The following is a 19853-nucleotide window of genomic DNA, read 5'->3' on the forward strand; positions in this document are numbered from 1 at the left end:
CCAGAGGTGAGGAAGTGGAATGCAAGGAAAAGGAAGGCCAGGAAAATGGGGTGGGGACTTTTCTTCTCCCCCACCCCCCAGCCTGCCACTGTGTCCCACTCTCTCTAGAAGCCTACAGAGAATGCTCCGCCCTCTCCCACTCCTGAAATAAAGCCCAAGGAGAGGGGACGACAGGGGATGGGGAGGGCCTCATCATTACCCACAATGCAGCAGGAGGGGGGAAGCTCCAGCCCAAGACATAGGGTCTCCTCCAGCCGGACCCGCCTCTCCTGGTGGCTGGCAGTGGGACCTGGGTGGCATGGCTTGACCTCTGTGACCCTCCGCAACCAGAAAATGAAGATATTATGGGCACCAGTTACAGGGATGCTACGAGGCCAGGGATGGGCTTTAAAAATGGTAGGGTAGGGTGCACAGGTGGTTCAGTGGTAAAATGCTTGCCTTCTGTGTGGGAGACCTGGGTTAGATTTCTGGACCAAGCACCACCACCACCACCCCCAAAATGGTAGGGTGTTATGCAGATATGTGTGGGTCGGGGGTGGGGGGTGGGGGGAGTGTCTTTCTCTTTGGTTTGGTGTGCACCCAAAGTCTCCTTCTAAGATGAAACCCTAAAGGTTTGGACCTGCCCAACACACAGTAGACCTGGAGTCGCTTCCTTCAAACCCTGCCGCTACCCCCTGCCATAGGCCTCTGCTTAAGTGCCACCTCAGCAGAGAGGCCATCTCCAAACACCCTCCATCAAAAAGCACCTCTGGACTCACTGAGCTCTTCTCTACTTTATTTTCTCCCCAGAACTTACCATCCCCGACAAGCTAGATAGTTCTGGTTGTTTACTTTTCTCCCCCTACCCAGACTGACGCTCCAAGAGAGTTGGGGCTGTATTTTGTTCACTGCTGTATCCCCAGTGTCTAAAAAACTACCTGGCCCATAGAAGGTGCTAGTAGCTATGCGTTGAGTGAATGAATGAACCAGCGTTTGCTGCATGAAAATGGCCGATCCCACTAGGAACCCTGCAACACATTGCCTCAGAACTTGTGTTTTCTGTTATATTTTGCGTGTTTCTTATATTTAACTCTTCAATCTATCTGACAATTATTACGGTGCATAATTATGTGAGGTGAGGCTGTAAATGGATCCCCGACTAAATAGCTAAACAATTTGCAGAATGAGCCACGCCCTCCCTGTTGATTTGTGACATCTCCATTTTCTTTGGTCAGAGGCGGGAACTGGGCCTGCTGCCCAGGCTTTTCTTGTACCAGCAGCCCCGAGCCTTGGTGCCCACAAGGCAGGACTGCTCAGAGGTTAGACCACCACCCTGCTGGAGTGCACTGGAACTACACAGTCTGTGGTCTACTTTCCAGCTCAACTGCCTACCAGCTGGGTGACTTTGGGCAAGGAAATTTGCTCTTCTAAGCCTCATTTACCCTGTCTGTAAAATGGGCACGACTGTCACCTCCTGAAGCCTTCACGGGGCAGCTGTGGGACTGACCACACTGCAGTAGGGAGCCTGGCACAGGGTGGATGTTCAGGTGCTGTCACTGTTCCAGGCCGTGGTCTGTGGAAGTACATCTGCTCACTGGGTAGACATCTACCCCATGCCCAGCCCAGGGCTGTGACCAGGCCAGGTAGCGGTCAAGGGGACAGGGTTGACCCCCGGATCTGGCCCTCCTGGGGGACAGAGCATGGTTTTATATATGGAGAAGCAGCAAGTTTGAAAACAGGAACTGTCCCCACCAGGAGGGTCTTCATGGTGAGGGGGGTTTGGGGGAGGGGGTGTTCCCCAGTAAGTAAAACAGGGAACCAAGCTGTCCCCTTTGGGCCCCAGGAGGCTCCCTGTCCTTAGAAAGGAGTGTTAAGCATTCACTAGTAGAATCTTCCATTTCTTGCACAAACTTCTGTACAGTGGCTCCGGCTGGTCCTGGGGTCCACAAGAGGTGAGGCGCTGCAGAGGAGGCCCATGGCGGGCGGGGGCAGAACCCTTGGAACCTACTTTCAGAGCTCACATTCAACAGGCGCACAATAAATGCTTGTTCTTGGCCACTTTCAGTTTGATCAGGGCTGTGATGGGGCCAGTGCGAGGCGACGAGAGACCCAAGGTACACGTGGGAGGGGTTCACGGGTGGGCTGGCTGCAGACTCTCTTGTTAAGTGTCCAGAGCTCGCAGAAAGGGCGAAGATGCTGGGCCTGCCTTTCTGTGTGAGCGTGGGCCTCAGTTTCCCCATCTGTGAAATGGGGAAGGGGTTTGGTTGAGAGGCTTACTCTCCGTCCAAAGAGCTCGGGGAGGAGTCGAGGGGTCCCGACGCGGTAACGGAGTAACCCGGGCGCCCCCCGGAGCCTGCGTGGCGGCAGCGCGCGCGAGCGCAGGGGGCGGCGCGGCCCCGCGGCCGGGAGGGGCGGGGACGCGCGCGCGGGGACGCGCAGGCGGCGGCGGAACCCAGCGGACGAGCGTGCGGCCGCTGCGCTGCCAACTCGTGTGGGACCCACCGCTCCGGCCGGCCGCCGGCGGGTCAGCTCGCGGATCCTCCCGCCGGGCAGCCGAGCCCGCCCGCGCACCGGTGAGTGGCCTGGGGCCCGGGTCCGGCCGGGGCCGGGCCGGGGCTGGGCGCGAGTCGGGGAGGACACGGGGACCGGGCCGCGGGGCCGTCACCCCCACACTCGAGTTGAGTGTAGTGCGCGTGCACACGCGCGTGCCCGAGGCTCCGCTCGGGAGAGGGGGAGGGTGTGTCTGCGTGAGAATGGGGGTGCGCGTGTGAACGTGCGAGTCCGAGTGTGCCTGAGTCGGTGTGCGGCCAGGCGTGCGTGGGCGGCTTGTGTCCATCTGTCCCTTGGGGTGTGTGTTTGCTGGAGTGTGTGCTTGCTTGTGCTGGAGTTTGTACGTGTGCACATCAAGTTTCTGGGTTGTGTGAGTGTGTGTGTGTGTGTTTGATGTGAATGAGTGTTAGGAAGTGCATCACTCCCGTTTATCCATTTGAGTGTTTGCTGTGTGCCAAGGATGCCAAGCCTGTCACGTGTGACCTCATTTAGTTTTTGTGACCGAGTTTGTGTGGGTCTCAGGGAGTATGTGCGTGTGTACATGTGTATGTGTGGTATCTGCAGGCAATTTATGAGCCCTTGAAGAGAAAGGTGTATTTATGTGGATGTGAATGCGTAATCTGTGTGCAGGCATATGGGAGTGTGTTTATTGTCGGGGGGTGAGGGCCCCTGTTGGCGCCTGCCAGGCCTATGTGTAGAGCAGGCCTGGCATGGGCCTCGTTTGGTGAAGGAGGGACCAAAGGACAGACCCACAGAGCCCAGCTGGGCAGGGGGAGGTGGGCCTTCCTGGGCAAGGCCCCTGGACAGCTGCTCCAGTAGGGTTGCAGGACGCAGGCTGGGCACGGGATGTGTTGGGCTGGTCAGAGCCCCTGGGCCTGGCACTGGAGGGCTTGTGCATAGTTCTTCCTGAACACCCTTTTCAGTCTCCTGGCTTTGTGCTTGGCTCTCTCCCACCCACCTGGGTTTTAACCCATGCCCCAGACCTGGGGCTCTGACCCTGGAAAGACAAGGCACTTGTCTGTGTATCTGTGGGTGTCTCTCTGCCTGTTTTCCTAAGCAGATAGGTCTTAGTTTGACTGATTTGTTTCAAACCTGGGCTCCGAGTGTGAGCCCCCAAGACAGGAACAAAATCATCACAGCAGGCTTGGGACACTATCTTCCAAGGTCTGTCCTTGTGGTTTTGATGGACAAGTTTTTTGTGCTTTATAATTGTTGAAATCTTTGCAGTCGGAAGTCTTAATTGCTTTAAAGCAAACTGAAAACTTTTGGGCTTCCTAGTTCCTCTGAATTTTCGAAATTCAACTTGCCTTTTCAAGGGGAAAATGTCCTCTCAGGAGCTCAGTGTAGGCACAGGCAAACCTTGGAGGCGCATTTAAAAAACGCGTCGCTAATGGAAGAAGAATTTCATTGAAAGGGACGCAGAGCCGGCTGGGAGCGCCTGCTCCCAGCACAGCAAATTCACCAAATGAACTTTGAACGTCTTATTTTAGACAAACAAAACCTGGAAGGAAACAAAAAAAGACCCACATTCTTTTTCTTTTTTGTTCTGAAAAATGAAAAAGAAAAATACCTTTTGGGCTCGCTGGAAACACTGCCCCCCTCTTCCCCATCAAGGCCAAGCCCTCCCTTGATCCCCCACCCCCAAATAAAATGCGCCTGTGGGGAGCTGTGGAATGAGTCACTCCCTGGCAGAAAGCCCCACGGGCAAACATTTGGGAAGGTTCTTGCCTAACTTCCCAGAAGAAAAGGCCTAGGATTTAAAATGGTCCCTGTGGTTTATCAGCCTCTGCCTTCCCGTCTGCTTCGGAAATGACTAAAAAGTAGTTTCTGTCTCCCCCAAATAAAATCTCAGGCATAAGAACCAGCCCATGTTGATCTGGGTTTAGGGCCATTCAGTTTTCAAGAAAAGGAGCTCCTGGCTTTGCCAGATCACATTGCTGCTGGGTTTGAATAAGAAAGGAGAAGCGGATGGGCGCGCATGTTTATGGAGCACCTACTGTGTGCCAGGAAATGCTCTTGGCGCTGTGAACCCTCCTGGTGGTCTTTGGGAGGTGTTGCTGCAGAAAATGGCTTTTGATTTTATGCATGGGGAAACTGAGGCTCAGGGAAGTCAAGCCTTATCCTGGGACAGCTGAGAAGAGGTGGGAACAGAATCCCAAGCTGCCTACCTGACTTCACAGCCCACTATCTTTCCATTGCACGGGAGACATGACATTTGACTTCTTAACATAAGCAGACTCTGTGCAGAATGCTTTTACACACTTCTGTTCATTTAATTCTCACTGGAAGGCAGGAGTTTTTTTCTTTTCCTTTTTTTTTTTTTCGCATGGGCAGGTTCTGGGAATCGAGCTCGGGTCTCCAGCATGGAGAATTCTGCCACTGAGCCACTGTTGCACTGCTCAGGAGTTTTTATCTACATTTTACAGATGAGAAAACTGGGGTACAGAGAGATTAAACATTGTGCCGAAGATCATGTGCTCGAGCCTGGATTTGAACCCAGGCTTGTCTGGGCACAGCTCGTAGTCTTTCCACGGCACCTGGAAAGTAGCATTTGCTTATACTGTGTGCTTGGCCTGGTGCTAAGGTCTGGTATCATTACCCTGATTTCACAGCTGGGAAGGCGAAGACTCAGAGAGGTTAAGAAACTTGGTTTGGGTTATAAACTGGTAAGTGGCAAAGTCAGGATTGGAACACACAACCTTGGCTCCAGAGGTGAGATTCTTGTTGTTGTTTTTTTTTTGGCATGGGCAGACACCGGGAATCTAACCCGGGTCTCTGGCATGGCAGGCGAGAACTCTGCCTGTTGAGCCATCGTGGCCCGCCCCAGAGTTGAGATTCTTAACCTCAAACCAAGTCTGGCTGTATTTGTCCAGCCTTTCACCTCTCCTGTGCTGAAAAGCCAAATGGGTTAAGGCATGCCAGGTCTCTACAGGGCTGATTGCCCCCTCCCGAAGGCGCTGCTCTCCTTCCTTGTCCACTCTTAGACCTCTGGTACAGATGACCAGGCCAGAGCTATCAGCTAGAAAGGGCTGTGGTTTACATTTTTATTTCCTTTCAGTGTGCCAAGGATCCGTTTCATAAGGGAAGTGTCAAAACAATTGTCAAAAAGAGAAAAATATTCCCTTCCTTTTCTTGGGACAGGACAAGCAAAGACCTTAGAGGGTGGAGAGAGGAGTCCCCAGATGGGCCATCTGGGCTCAAGTAGAGGTTGGCTCCTCTAGGTTTGTGTGTGTGGTGAAAGCAAACACTGCTCAGAGGAAGGGCCCAGAGTTCTGACCCCGAGGATAAAAGTTCTCTCCAAAGGGTCTGATGCTCAAATCTGAGTAGCTGAAAACATGATCATTTTTACATAGGCCTCTTGTCACTTGTCATTTCAGTCGGATAACTGTCTCTTTTATTCATGTTTCCATTTAGATCACGGTTTATACTTCACTGAACTTGAAAGGAATGCTTGTGTTTGTGTGTGAGCACCTGTGTGGTTTGGGTTGTGTTGTGCCTCTGCAAGTTTCCTTTGGTGTTGAAAGGAAAAGGTATTTCTCTCCCTTCCAAGCATGTTCTGCAAATTGATGAACATTTGCAAATTGCTTTGAGATGCGTTAATTTAAGGTGTGAAATAATAGATCTTGTGCAAAGGCTCAGCCACATTTCTGGCATTGATGGATTTCTCTTCCGTCTGGTCTGTGATTTGGGGTGGTAAAAATAGTCCTTGCTTCCACATTTTTATCGGTTTTTTTTTTTTTTTTTTTTTTTGCTGACATCATTCTTAGGAAGTAGTGCACACATGCCATACAGAACTTTCCTAGGCCATCGTATCTGGCAGCAGTGGGAACACAGAGCTCTGGGAGCAAGGGTGCTTCTTGGAGAGAAGGCAGTCATTGGGGTGGTCTAGGTGCCTCCTGGGTGTCTGTGAAATTGCTTTAAAATGAGCGGGCAGTGGGTAGTTAGACTTGGCCGCCAACCAGGGGCAGACTGTGGGGGCCTTAGTGGCTCCTTGATTTGTGGCTATCTTTTCATTTCCGACTTTTGGGTAGTGGCAAGATAGCTTTTTGGGAAAATTTAGCTTAAAAAGAGAAAATTAGGCCAGTGACTTCACCCCTTGCCATCTGAGTTGAGTGGCGCCCACACCGCTCAGTGTCTTCCTTTGGCCAAACCTGAGAAGTGGCGATCTCAGGCTTGACTCCCAGACAGAGAAGCCGACTTTGGGGCAGATCAGTCGATGGTGTAATTTCCTGTGACGTTAAATAGGGGAACTTGAAATTGGAATGTGATCTAGCATTTTGACATCTGTCTCTCTAATGGGATTTGCTTGTATGGAAACAGACCCACATACACAGGCCCCAGGTTAGTTCCAGGCTGGCACTGTTGTCTCCAATTCTGGATTTTTCCACAGGCGCCTTCTCGGGTGGTCTGGTTGCAAAGGCACCAGACTTCTAGCCAAGCCTCCTTGGCATCCACTGGTAGGATCCTAGCATCCCACGAAACCCGGCTCACCCCCCGAGCTGACTCCATATGGGAGGTGAATGAGGGGAGGTGATTGGAGTTGAAAGGTGGCGCGACTGGCCGTGATCCGAAATGCATTCGGTTCCAACTGTCTTGATTCACATGGAGCCGTTCTTTCTTTTAGACATCTGCGTGATGGTGACCTCATAGAAAAAGAGAAAGAGGGCTTTATGCAAGAATTCCATAGAGTGTGAAGGAATTCTGACAAGGGAGGGGAGGGGAGTAGCTGCTGGGAGCCTGCAGTGCTGCATTTTACCCTCGTTGTTGGACCCTGAGGCTGGGGGTGGGGGGCAGGGGGTGCTGTGAGGAAGGGGGGGCAATGCTCGACCCCAAGGAACAGAAATCCATTGAAGAACTCCCCTGTGCCCAAGTCGTAGCTGAGGTGCCGAGGTTAGTCTCTCAGATATAACGTCCCTGCGGGCGAGCAGCAGGGCTGGGATTGTTCACGCTGCCTTTCCCCAGAGCCTGCCCTCTTTCGTCCCTGATTGTCCACAAGGTCTTTGAAACTGGGAATTATTGGGAAGTGATCTGCAAGTAGATAATACTTTAAAAGGCTCTTCAGCCCTGATCATGCCTGCTGCCAACGGGGAACTCAGTAGGCTGTCAGTGCAGAGGAGAGCATGCTCCAGGAGCACTGGGCTCGAGAGGGACCCGTGGCATTTCAGCGGACTGGGATGGACAGGCTATGGGAGTTGGACAGATTCTCGGCCAAATGGAAACTGAGGCCCAGAGAGGGGAGGACTCGCAACCACAATCAAAGCTTGAAGACAAGCTTTGAGTTCCAGACCTGACATTTCTGAGCAAGTCACTTTAGCTCTCTGGGCCTCACTCCCCTCATCTGGAAAACAGGGTTGGGATGATGACCTGCTAAGACTTGGGGGAGAATGCAATGAAAATAATGCTCAGGAAGTGCTCAACATGTGGGTGGCACCTGGGAGGCGCTTGAGGGTCACCCCTGGAGGTTTTAATTACCAAGGACTTGCCCAGAGTCACACAGGCAGGAAGAATGTGCCCCGAGGGTTTGCAGTGCCCTTGCCCAGGGCTGAGAGGAGGTGTTGGTGCCCGCCCCGCCCCGCCCCCAGCCGGGTGCTGCTGAAGCTCTTTTCTATGCCCATGACTCCCAAATGGGGTGGAAGGAGACAGGTTGGAGAGAGGCAAGATTTACATGTCAGGATGGCCCTGAGGTGTCTCAGGAAACAGGTATTGTGCTTTCCTCCCCTCCCAGCCCCACGTGGTGAGGAAAGCGAGCCTTCAGACGTTTTTGGTGCCGCCTCTCGGAGTTGGGAGAGTCTCGGGAGGCCACGAGAGCTGCGCCAGCCGTGGTGTTTTATTAAGCGAGGCAGGTGTTTTGTTAATTATTTACACAGCGTTGGCCCCATCCGTGGTCTGTGCTGACAGCAGCGGCTGTCACAGACTCGGGCGACGGGGCAGCCAATTCCTGGTCAGAAGTGAGCACGAGACTCCCTTCCCCCAGGAGCCCCCATCGGCCAGGCCTGAGGGGGTCTGTGTGTGCCCTGCGCCCCCTCCTGAGTCATTTGGGGTTCCCTCAACCGGCTGGTTTTCCCCGAGGAAGAGAAGAGAGATCCTTGGCCTTCGGAAGGGGCCGCCCTTCCTGCGGCAGCCCCTGCTGGAACTGTGCCCGGCTCTTTAGACGGGTATCGCACCTGAGACCCCGCCCCGGTTGGTGTACTGGGGAGAGGGCGCCGGAGGCTCCGGGGGGGCTCAGAATCCAGTGTCTCCCCCTCCCCCGCCGGGCGAATGTGTCTGGAAAAACGCAGGAGTGACCCCAGGCTCGTGGCCCTTGATTCTCAGGCACAGTTCGGCATGATTTGCCTTAAAAATCAAACTTGACGATGAGAAATCTGAAAAGAATGGGGCCTGGGGTCACAGTCTTCCCTGCAAGGCCCCTACGAATACGGCCAAGTGCTTCTCCTGTTACCTGTTTTACATAAGGAGGTTTTGCATAGGAGTTAATTTAAGAAAAGGTTCTGATGCCTAAAAAAAGAAAAGTATGAAAGCCTCTCCGTTTACACGTGGAGATACTGAGGCCCAGAGAGAGGCGGCGGCAAGGCCTGTGTGCCTTGTGGTTGGAGTCCTGCCACGCTGGTCCTTCAGGCCGAGTGGACTCCAGTTGGTTAACCAGACACGCCTGTGCTGGCTGGAATGTGGCGCATCACATACGCGTTTGTTCGTTCGTTCATTCATTCATTCATGAAATGTGTTCCAACGTTTTGGGTCTGGCTTTGTGTCGGGAGCCGGCAAAGCTGTGCCTTGGCCTCTCCCTGCTGGGTGGGAACAGAGTTTGGGTCATGCCCACCTCGGAGGTGTTTGTGAACAATTTGCAGCAGTCGTCTCTGGGGAAACGGGGGGGGGGGCATGGCTTCCAAGAGTGAGGGGCATCTGAGCCAGCCTAGAGGGAGATGTGAGGTGTGCTGGGCAGGGAGAGGGCACGGGCGTGTCCCAGGCAGGGCGTTTGGAAGCTGGGAGGCCTGAGAGGGCTGGGGTGCAGGGTGAGTGGGTGAGTGGGGAGGTGTGGGACAGGGCACGGGGTTCAGGACGAGGGCCCTGCGCTGCGGACAGGCCTGGGACACTGTGAAGCCAGGAACCTCCTGCTGCCTCGTCAGCCTTTAGTCCCTTCAGCAGCTCCTCCGTGGGTACCAGGTGCCAGGTGCTATTCTGACCCCTTTCCATGGATTCACGCCCTTCATCCTCCCGGCGGTTCTGTGGGGTAGGAACTGTCATGCCCGATTTATAGACGAGGAAACAGATGCAGAGTCCAGGGTTCGTGGTGCTTAATTGCCTTCAGCGTAAGTGCTGTGAGGAAACCTGCAGCGTGCGGGTCTGGCAGAGGAGGGCAGCGGCTGGAAGGACCTCCGGAAGGACCGATTAGGCCAGGAGCTAGCACAGGGGATGGCCAGTCGCACACCTGGAAGAGGACCTCCCAGGTGGCCGGAAGGAATAGCATGTGGGAAGGTACCATTGCTGGGAGCGTCAATTGTTTATCTGGTGCCTGAGAAAGGGCCAGGGAGGCTCAGCCACAAAAAACACCGGCGATCGGCAGGAGGGGAGGCTGCTGAGGCCCTCAGGCTCTGGGCAAGGTTTGGTCTTTAAGAGGTGGGGCCCTGCTGCTTCTCCAGCTTCACTTCTCAGTAGTTTCCCCCTGGCTCACTCTGTGCCAACAACTCTAGCTGCCTTTCCTTTCCTCAGACATACCAAACATACTCCACCTCAGGACCTTTGCACTTACCATCCCCTTTTTCTGAAATTCTTTTCCCCTGATATTCACATGACTTTCTTCTAGACTTCATGCAAGGCTCTGCAACATCACTTCTCCAGAGAGACGCTGTCATCCTCTCCCTATTAGTCAGCCCCTCTTGTCCCTTCACTCTCTATTCCCTGGGTAGGCTTTAGTTTTCTTCATGGCGCTTACCTTTCCCTGACATCATATATGTGTTATTGGCCTCCCAGACTGAAAGTAAGCTTCCTGAGGACAGGGACTTGAAATGTGCCCAGATCATGCTTGGCATACAGTAGGTGCTCAGTATTTATTGGGCAAATGGGAAGTTTTATGTGGGCAAGTGGCAGGATCCTTGGAGAATGTTTATATGGAGTTAACTAATCAGTTAGCAGGCTTTGCTGGCAGCAACGGCCCCTCCACCCTCCTCCCTCCTCCTACTGTTCATTGAGTAACTGGGTTGCACCCAACTGACCCTCCTCGATGAAGAGGAAGTTTCTAGAGAAAGGACTCAACTGCAAATTGCTCCAAGTAGGAGGAACTTGGTTGCCAAAACGTAACCCAGAAGGGCTTGCACATGCCAGAGTTATATGGGTCTCCTTCCTTTGCTGCTTTTCTGCAGAAGTAGCTGCTGAATGTCTATGGAGGGGCTTGGGGAATGGGTACCAGGGTTCATATCTTAAAGCTGCATTTTTGTGTGGAGCATGCTTTTTGTTTAAAGAATACATCTTTTGTATAATTGCTTTGAGAAGGCAAGGGGCTAATCCTTCCAAGCCACCTCTGTTTGGCAAATGAACTGGTCCAGCAAACAGGGAATCCCAGGATTGAAAGAGAGAATAGTTCTCCAGCTGGTATGGTCTTGGCGGGCCACCGGGGTGGGTGTCCAGATGGCGGGACCACTGGGCACCACACGGCAGGCAGACAGGGAGCCGGGGAGAGGGATCCCACACCCTGGGTTTGATGGGTCCGGTGAGCCCGGCTGCATTTGGTTACAGCGGAATCACAAGTGTGGACTTGGCATTCCCAGCCCTGTGTCTGTGTGTGCATTTCCTTTGTTTGCTTCCCCCAGGAATTTCAGTGGCCTTTGTGTTTGTTTTAAATGCCAACCTCCTCCTCAGCTAGCCGAAGAGGAAATGAGGACTGGGTTTTTGTCTGGGCAGAGACTGTAACAAGGGTGGGGACCGCCTTAGAGCCAGCCTGATGGTGACAGGGCAGCATTTGGGAAGCATTCTGCGGTTTGTCCTGAGGGGTGACAGGCTCAGAGAGTGCTGGACTGGGCGCTGGGGTCACTGATGAGTAAGACTCGTGCCCAGTTTTCACGGCGCGTCAGCACGAAGCTGCCGAGCACCACTTTAGGACCAGCCTCCGTGCTGGCCTCTGGGAGAAACACACAGGAATCAACGCGGTCCCTTACTCACCTTCCTGGGGAAACATGAACAGAAAATACTTAGACTCCAAGCCATAGATAGTTTTCATTTGAGCATGCTTTTGTGGTATCCCGTGTCTTCAGCTATCAGTCATCCAGAGGGTAGGCACATGGTGACCACGGTTTACAAACTCCCAGATGGACAGTGCTCTGTAAAAGTGCTGCGGTGCCGTTTGGGGGCGGGAGAGGCGGTTCGAAACCCTTCTTCGGTCGCTGGTGTGTGAGAAGCTCCTGATAACATGAAGTGCTTGTGGGGCGGCATCTTTGAAATTGCGCAGTGCTGAAAATTCGGGGACATTTGGTCGCTGTGATGTGCTAATGTTAGCAATCGAGATATGTAATTACCCAGAAAACACCCTTTTCCTACCCGCTAAGGGTAACTGGAGAGACTTGATTTCTCCGAAGGAGTTTCTTACACAGTGTAATTTGGGTCAGCAGACAGGGACTCATTATCCCTCATTAATTTTTTAGCTAATTAAGCGATTTATCTGGTCACGCGTTTATTCCTTCAATCGCTGTTCATCCATCAGTGTTTCCCGAATGCCTCGTAAGTGCCTGACCGGTTCTAGGCACTGGGGATTTAATGAAACAGGAGAGAAAATATCACCGCATCCCCCATGTGTGCCCAGCCCTGTGCCAGCCTGTGGTGTGGGGCAGCAGGGTACGGATGAATTAATTCATTTCTCGGTGCACATTTACTGAGTACCTACTATGCACAGACCCCTGGAGATGCAGAAATGAACCATGGCACAGACCCTAAGGGCTTGAACCCTCGCCCCGTTGTGATGGGGTCTTTTGGTCCCCACCCTCTGCTTTCTGTCATAAGCCCCCATTCACGGGCCACGTGATGGCGTCTCGGAAATGAACCGGGAACCATCCAGATGCCCCAGGAGCCGACGTGAGAACAAGCATCCCCTTCACACATCGTGTCTCAGTTCAGCGTCTTGCCACCACCCAGCATTTTGAGACAGAATGTGAGATCTCGTGGTTGGCTAAATACATAAATATTTTATGTCTCGATATTCTGAAAACGAAGCCCAAATGCGCAGAACTGCAGCACATCAGCGCTATAGATCATATGTTATAATAATTTGATGACATGTTGCTTAAATATTTATGGGCTGATGCGACATGACAATGGGGGAGAGTGGAGTCTAGAGCGGAGTCATGGCAGATGCTAGAGAGGATGGAGCGGATTCGCGAGATCCCGAGAAGCGTCATGCGAGGCTCGGGCTTCTAATTTGATGTTTTGAGGTTTCGTGACAATAGCGATGGCTGGCATTAATCGAGTACTTGCTGTGTGCCAGACCCTTCACTGACAATCACTTCATTTAATCATCGTGGCAACCCCTTGAGGATGATACTTTTATTCATCCCAATGACAGATGGGAGACTGAGACCCGCAGTTTCCACCCCAGACCCTACAACTAGTGGCCCAGAGTCACACCCAGGTCGGCCCGACTTGGCGATCTAGGCTCTCAGCTCTGCTCAGTCTGCTCCAACAGGAAGGGGTAATGTCAGAAAAGTCCCCCCACCCCTGCCCGGTCTGCCCCTTCCATGGTACTAACTGGACTTTGTAAATTGTGGGAAAGGAAGGTGATGGCTCTAAAATGGGGGTGGGCAGCAGAAAACGACAAGGAATGACTACCTAAGGAGGGGCTGATCACACAGAAGCTTGTGATGTGGGAAGGGGGCAGTGGTGACCGGCCAAGTATATGAGCCTCCCATAGCCTGGCACATAGTAGGTGCTCAGGAAATGCCAATCTCCACACCTCTGCCTTTTTTTTCCATGGTTGGACTTGCAGTTGTTAAAGGAATTCGCTGCAGACTCTCCCCTGCACTGTGTCCTGTGCTTCCCAGCCTTTGCCTCTGCCTTACCCTTTCCTGGGAGTGCCCTCAGAGGAATCAGATGCCCTGATGGCCACGCCTAGGACTCCCAGAGACCAGAGACAATTCAGTCTCCAGCAGCTCAGTGAGTTAGATCAGGATGTCCCCATTTACAGATGGGGACTCCAGCTTGTCTCCAAGGCCCCTGCTCCAGGGGCTGTCCTGAATGTGCTGGCTGCAGGAGCCGCAGCAGCCATTCCTTCCCTGCTGGGCCAGAGCTCTAGTCTCCTGACTGCGTTTCCTTCCCTTCTGTCTGCTTCCTTAACCTGCATCCGGGAGCTCCTCGAGGGTGGAAGCTGAGAAAGGTCGGTCGTCGCTGCATTCCCAGCACCTGAAACGACCTGGCACACAAGGCAGCAGAAAACGACCAGCCAGAGAGGATCAAAGGTCAAGACCCACAGGGCAGGGGTCTGAGTGTCTGAGGATCTTCTCGGGGCGGGGCGGAGGTGAAGGTTCAGGCCCAGTGGTGTCTTCTAGAGCCAAGGCTTTTGAATCACGTTCTGCAGAGGCTTAGAGGACCCCGAGGTGGAGAGGGCAGATTGGCATGTAAATGGGACGCAGGGCTGGTTACATAATTTGTGGGGCCGCTCTCTACCTGTCGTGATGTTTTTAATTTGCTGTTTTGTGCCATGTTCCCTTGGGTCTGGGGATACTGGCTGGCACCTGGGCCCCCACCCTGTGACTCGATTTGTGGGTACGATTGACCCCAACCCTCCCCACGCCTGTGCCCAGGCCCTCCCAAGGACAGAGGGTGGCAGGGGTTGCTGGATGTGGGGGCAGGCAGCCGAGTTCCCGTGGCTGGAGGGCAGGGGGAGGTGGGAGGGCTGCATATGACCCGAGGCTCCAAGACTCTGGCACATACTCATTGTTTCATTGAATTTCACTTAAAAAACAAAACAAAACCCACAAACCCAAAGAGAAAATGATTAAGAATTTCAAGGTGGTGAATGTGGAGCATTAAACCCCAAATGTGGGGCTCTAAGAGGCTGCACTGTGTGCATGAAGCCGGCAAAGGAAGGGGCTGTAGCTGCCTCACACGGGCTCACATTTCTCTGTTCTCTGCATGGGGCTCCGGTGCCAGGTTTTGTATGGAAGAGAAGGTCTGCTGTGGAAGAGGTAGCCCACACACCACTGCCCCGGGGATGCAGCTGGCCCGCCTCCCCACCCATACCCCTCTCACAGCCCTGGACCCCTTGTGCAAAGGTCACGCTGTGGACCTGACCTCTTCTTGGAAATGCTCTCCCTATTTGAATCCCTCGCACCGTAAGCGGATGTTATTGCCTCGACAAATCCCCTCCCTCTGATTTCCTGTCCCTGAGCGACAAGGGTCAGAAATCAAATGACCAGGTTAGATTGCTGACCTGCTCACTCAGGAAGAATGCTAGGCAAGTGGTGCTCCAGAGTCAGGGCGGGCAGAGAGCTAGGATTCCATTAGCCACCTACACCGCTCCCAACCCTGAAATTGGGGAGCCCAGTGGCCACAGGGTGTGGATCCTGGCCACTCTTGGAAACATGACTGAAGGAGGCTCGGAGGAGGAAACGAATGGCTGCTTAGTAATTGTTGTACACCAGGGACCTGGCTATGTGCTGACGATGTGTTGCGTTGGGTAATCCTACACCACAGCACTGGGCTGACCCACTTTTCAGATGAAGATAACTGAGACTCGGAGAATGATGATTCTTGTCCAAAGCCAGAAACCACACCATTTGAAAGCTCAGATTCAAACCCAGGCCTGGCCGTGCCCAAAGCCAGTGCCCTTTGCACAATCCCAGGCACAGCTGGGTGGCTGGGGTCGCCGCCTAGCTGAGCCTCCTGCCCTCACTGCCTGCTGGGTGCGCATGGGGACGGGATGAGAGCCAGGCCCTGGCTGCTGCTGCCTGCCAGCTCCTGCCTCTGAGCAGTCACCCTCGTTCTCAGCAGGGAGCAGGCCCCCGGGGCTCCGGCTCCCACTTTTCTCCTCCAAGGTGGAGTCAGCCTGGTGGTCATTCCTTTGCCCAGAGAGGGAGGAGGGGGGCGGCAGGGCTGGGCAGACCTGGATCCGAGTCGCTCCTCTACCTTTTGCTTGCCTGTCTCCTTGGCACTTCACTTACCTGCCAGAACCTCAGTTTTCTCATCTGTAAAGCAAAGGGGTAATATCAGCTCCTGTCTCCTGGGGGAGTTTTCGTGTGTTGGTGAGGTCGACGCGTATGGGACCCCATTCTGCACCGGGAATGTAACAGGGATTCTACGGTCAGTGGCCATTCTTGGACAATAAACGATCACGTGTGGGGTGACAGCCAGAGTGTTACAGCCCCTGTGATGCTCAGGACACCTCTGGGCTGCCGTGAAGCTCCCCTCTCGATCCCCTGGAATTCATTCATTCAACCTTTCATTGGTCATTCATTCATCCAACTATGTCAGGCCCTGTTCTAAGATATAGTAATGAACAACAGAGATAAAATCCCTCCTCCCAGCTGGGGGAGAGAGATCATAAACAGGAGAAACTAGAAAAATATGTATAGTGTCACTGGTGAGAAGAGAGTTGGAGATAATTAAGTGGGGAGAGCAGTATCTTTTGGGGAAGTGCTGTGGGAGAGTGGGTGTCCCAGGGCTGCCTGGTGGAGTGAAACTTCCCTCTCTCTCTTTCTTCCCTCGAAGGGCAGTCATTAGGGAGTTAACATCCTGCCAGTTGTGTGAGGACCCGGCTCTCCCGGGGGGGCCGGCACAGCCTTATCGGACTTTGCTTTGTCTCCAGACATCTTCGAGAAGCTCCTGTGGTTTTCTTGGGTGGATTGTGGGGTTTTTCTCGGGCTTTTCTGAGACTCGCAGCTGACCACTCTAAGGGCTGCCAAGGCTGGTCCTTGGGGCCATCTTGGGCTACGCTCTGACCGTGGTTTTCAACATTTCATTGCATTCACTCGTCCTGGTCACTTTGCAAGGCAGGCTGGTTCTCTTATTCCCAATTTGCAGACCAGGAAAAGGAGGTTTAGTGAGTCTAGGCTATTTTCCCAAGACTGCACAGTGGGTTCTTGGCTGAGGCAGTATTTGAACCCAGGCCTTCGGCCCCCAGGGCATCTTCTCTGACCCTCAGTGCTATAGCATAATGGATTTTTGTCAATCCAGCAGGACAATACAAAAGCCACAGGTTCAGCTCAAAGCAGCAGATGCCCAAGAAGTAAGTGCCTAATATGTATCAGCCAATGCTGGGTGCAAAGAGAAAGAGAAAGCTGGTGCTCACATTGGCCTGAAAAGTGACTGTTTCCCACCTTAACCGGGATTGCAGGCGCTCCTTGCTCCAGGGCTGGGAGGTGGCTGGAGTTAGCCCCATTGTGTGGATGAGGGTCCAATTCCCTGCACATTTGCTCTGTCTGCCGCCATCCGTCCGCTTCTGACAGCGACCCAGTTGGCCTCCACCCTCCTTTCCTATTTGGACAAATTGGAGCCCAAAGGAGAATTCAGACACTAAATCCTGAATTGGGGAGGGGTGGGAGCCCTCTGTGTAACTGTGGAAACAGAAGCCTGTTCCACGGTGAAATTGCCCTCTCAGTGCCACCGATTTCAGTGCAGAAGTCAGAAAACGGTAGTGAATGAGCAGGGTTGTGTGTCTGGGATCCGAGAGGGGACCTTGTGTCAGACGCTCCTCGTGGGACCCATTGCGACGGCATCAAGAGACAAGCCATTTGAAAGAAAATGTTTTCCAAGCTGTCCCATCCCACCGTTGGCAAACAGACCTTAAACGGCAGAGAAACAGCCGTGCTTCCTATTCACAAAATGGTGAGCTGGCATTAAGGCCCGTTTATTTAAACCGGGAGCCGACAAGGCTAAAGACTTCTTCAGCTCGGAGCGGCAGCTGGCCGCCTCGCTGCGGCAGGGGAGAGTAATCTTCAGGGTTTTCTTCCCATTTACGGGTTTTTTGTTGTATATTTGTAAAATGAGGCTTCTGCTGGCAAAAGCAGGTTTTAGCAAGAGCGGCGGCTCTTTCAAGACCTAATAAGGCCCCAAAGGAGGGTGTGTTCCACCCCCCGAGGCTGGGCCTGATTCCGTCTGGCCCCGCACGCTTCGGGCACAGCGCACCATCCGTCTTGCTTCCCATTAGCGGAATTACCGCCATCGCTTCTGGAGGACGAGATGGGCCCTGTGGAACCGCCAAGGGAATGGAGGCAGGATTGGCCGCCAAGCAGTTTTGCTTAGAGAGGAAGCAAAGGGGAAAACAAAAAAAAGAAAGCTCTTAAAAATGGATGATTCCTTGGGCCTTAAAGAGCCTCAACTGTGGAAAAAAGAGGGAGCAGGGCAGCTTCCATCCTGCTTCCCTGCTCACATCCCATGTGACGCTCTCTGGGGAGAGTGGAGTGGGCTTGCGATGGACGGCCCAGGGTACCAGTGGACGTGGAAAGGATGCGTCATCTGTGCAGCGTGGCTTGAGGTTAGCATGTGGCAGCTGCTCCAGGCCTGGATGGCTCTGCCTCTTGGGTTCAGAGGAAGGGCAGGAGGGCAGACTCTGCATTTATGGGGCACTGGCATATTCCTGGCACTATATTGGCCACTCTGGGTAGGTCGTGGGGAGTGGGTTTCATTGATTCCATTTTCAGAGGGAATAGAAAAGGCCCAGAGAGTGAAATAACTTGTTCCAGGTCACACAGCTCATAAGTGGTAGCACTGGGGTTTGACCCTCAGTCTGTCCACTTTCTTGGGCTGCCCTCAGGAGAACCCGCACGGCCCCTCCTTGTGGCTCTGGAAAGTAGCTGAGCAAAGACTCGCAGTCCGGATGCCTGTCACCACCCTACCCTTGCCTTGTTCCCGATTGCACCTGAGAGTGAGCTGACATCTGAGGGTCTTGGCTGTTGGGAGACAGTGCTGCCCGATGACAATACTGAACAAATCTGTGGCTGTCCCTTGGTGGAATTTCAAGCATCTGGGCCCCTGAGAAGAAGGAGGGAAGTGGGGAGGAGGCTTTCTTTACTCGCTCCACCTTCCCTCCCACATGCCTGTTTGGAGCACAGATGGAAATTGTCATCTCACATGCCAGCTCTGATAGACTGATAGTGCCCATCTGCGGGGCCCTATCGGAAAGGCTTTGGAGACTGGGATTGATTAGCAATGTCTGCTGCGTGCACAAGAATGAGGAGAGGGGAACTGAGAGAGGCCAAGCCCAAGTTCATGAAACTGAACTCTGGCCCAGGACCCCCTTTAAGCTTCATTTCATTACTGGTTAGTCATGGGCCTCCCCACCTGGTAAACACCCGCTCATCAGCACGATGCCTGGCACTCAGTGGGAATTCCACAAATTCTGGGAGGATTGAAGATGGCTGTGTAGTCCCGAAATGGCCATTCTTTAGAATTCTTTTATAGGAAATGTTTTTAAAAACACATTTTTTTAACTTCTAGAGAGATTGGGCTGCTCACATATTTAAATAGGGTCCTCCCCTCCATGTCACTAATTAGCTGGGTGTCTAAGTAATTGACAATGTCTCTGAGCCTCCGTTTCCTCACCTTTGAAATGAAGATCACTTTTCCCTCACATGATCACTTTTCCCTTTAGTCCAGAGCCCGTAGGTAACAAGTGAATGTTCAGAAACGGCAGGTCCAGCTGCCTCCTTCCACCACCTGCAGCGGGCACATGCCAGTGCCTCCCTCTGCTGAGCTGACCTCTCTGCTGGCTTGGCTTGTCATGCCTTTCTTCTCATTGTTCAAGCATCACTGCCTCTGGGAAGTCCTCTTTGGTTCCAGGACATTGCTTAGGACCCTGGCTCTGAGTCCCCATAGCCAACCTCCTGCACTTCCCTCCCTTGGTGGGGTACCTCATCCCATGACACTCCCTGGGAGGGTCAGTCCCCTGGCCCAACAGCCCCTCAAGGGCTGGGTCAGACCCACTTTCCTCTGGCCCAGGGAGAGCCTTGATGAAGATGAGATGGAGGGGCACAGCACACCCACACTTATTCTTCAGGCCCTGCTTCTGCGGGGGCAGCTGAGGTGTGATCAAACTGTGTGGGGAACTCGGGCCTCTGTCCGGGGTGAATGGGCCAGTCAGCTGGATAAAAGTGGCCCTGTGGGGGCAGAAGTATTGTACCTGCCAGCCCACTGTGTCTGCTAGGGGTGCTTCTTTAAAGGCCAGGAGGTTGAGCATCAGCCTGTGGGTGCTGAGGGTTTGGAAAAGCTTTGAGCTGGGGAGTGGCCCCCGGAGCATGGATGTGGCCTGGGTGGAGGGGTGGGAGGTGCTGCAGGCGTGGGAAAGGAAAGGAGGGGCTGGGGCTGCCTGGGGTGAGCGGGGAGAGAGGTGGGCAGCCTGGAGCAGAGAC

The 19853-nt window shown here is 53.5% G+C and overlaps 1 protein-coding gene across 3 annotated transcripts in view; it reads left to right on the top strand.

The window, feature by feature from the left end:
- Positions 1 to 2428: 2428 nt before the first annotated feature.
- Positions 2429 to 19853, top strand: part of NEK6 (NIMA related kinase 6) — a 93289-nt gene continuing 75864 nt past the window's right edge. Inside the window, exon 1 of one of the 3 annotated variants that reach the window (XM_077144457.1) lies at positions 2429 to 2552. Coding sequence is in view for 2 of the 3 variants with exons in the window: in XM_077144439.1 (XP_077000554.1) it covers positions 9993 to 10002 (10 nt within the window). In the remaining variant the exon portion in view is untranslated. Of the gene's footprint in view, positions 2553 to 9602; positions 10003 to 19853 lie in introns of those variants that run through there. The other 2 variants (XM_077144439.1, XM_077144449.1) reach the window with 2 other exon arrangements.

The sequence above is a fragment of the Tamandua tetradactyla genome, chromosome 2, assembly GCF_023851605.1.
Source record: "Tamandua tetradactyla isolate mTamTet1 chromosome 2, mTamTet1.pri, whole genome shotgun sequence".
NCBI lineage: Eukaryota > Metazoa > Chordata > Mammalia > Pilosa > Myrmecophagidae > Tamandua > Tamandua tetradactyla.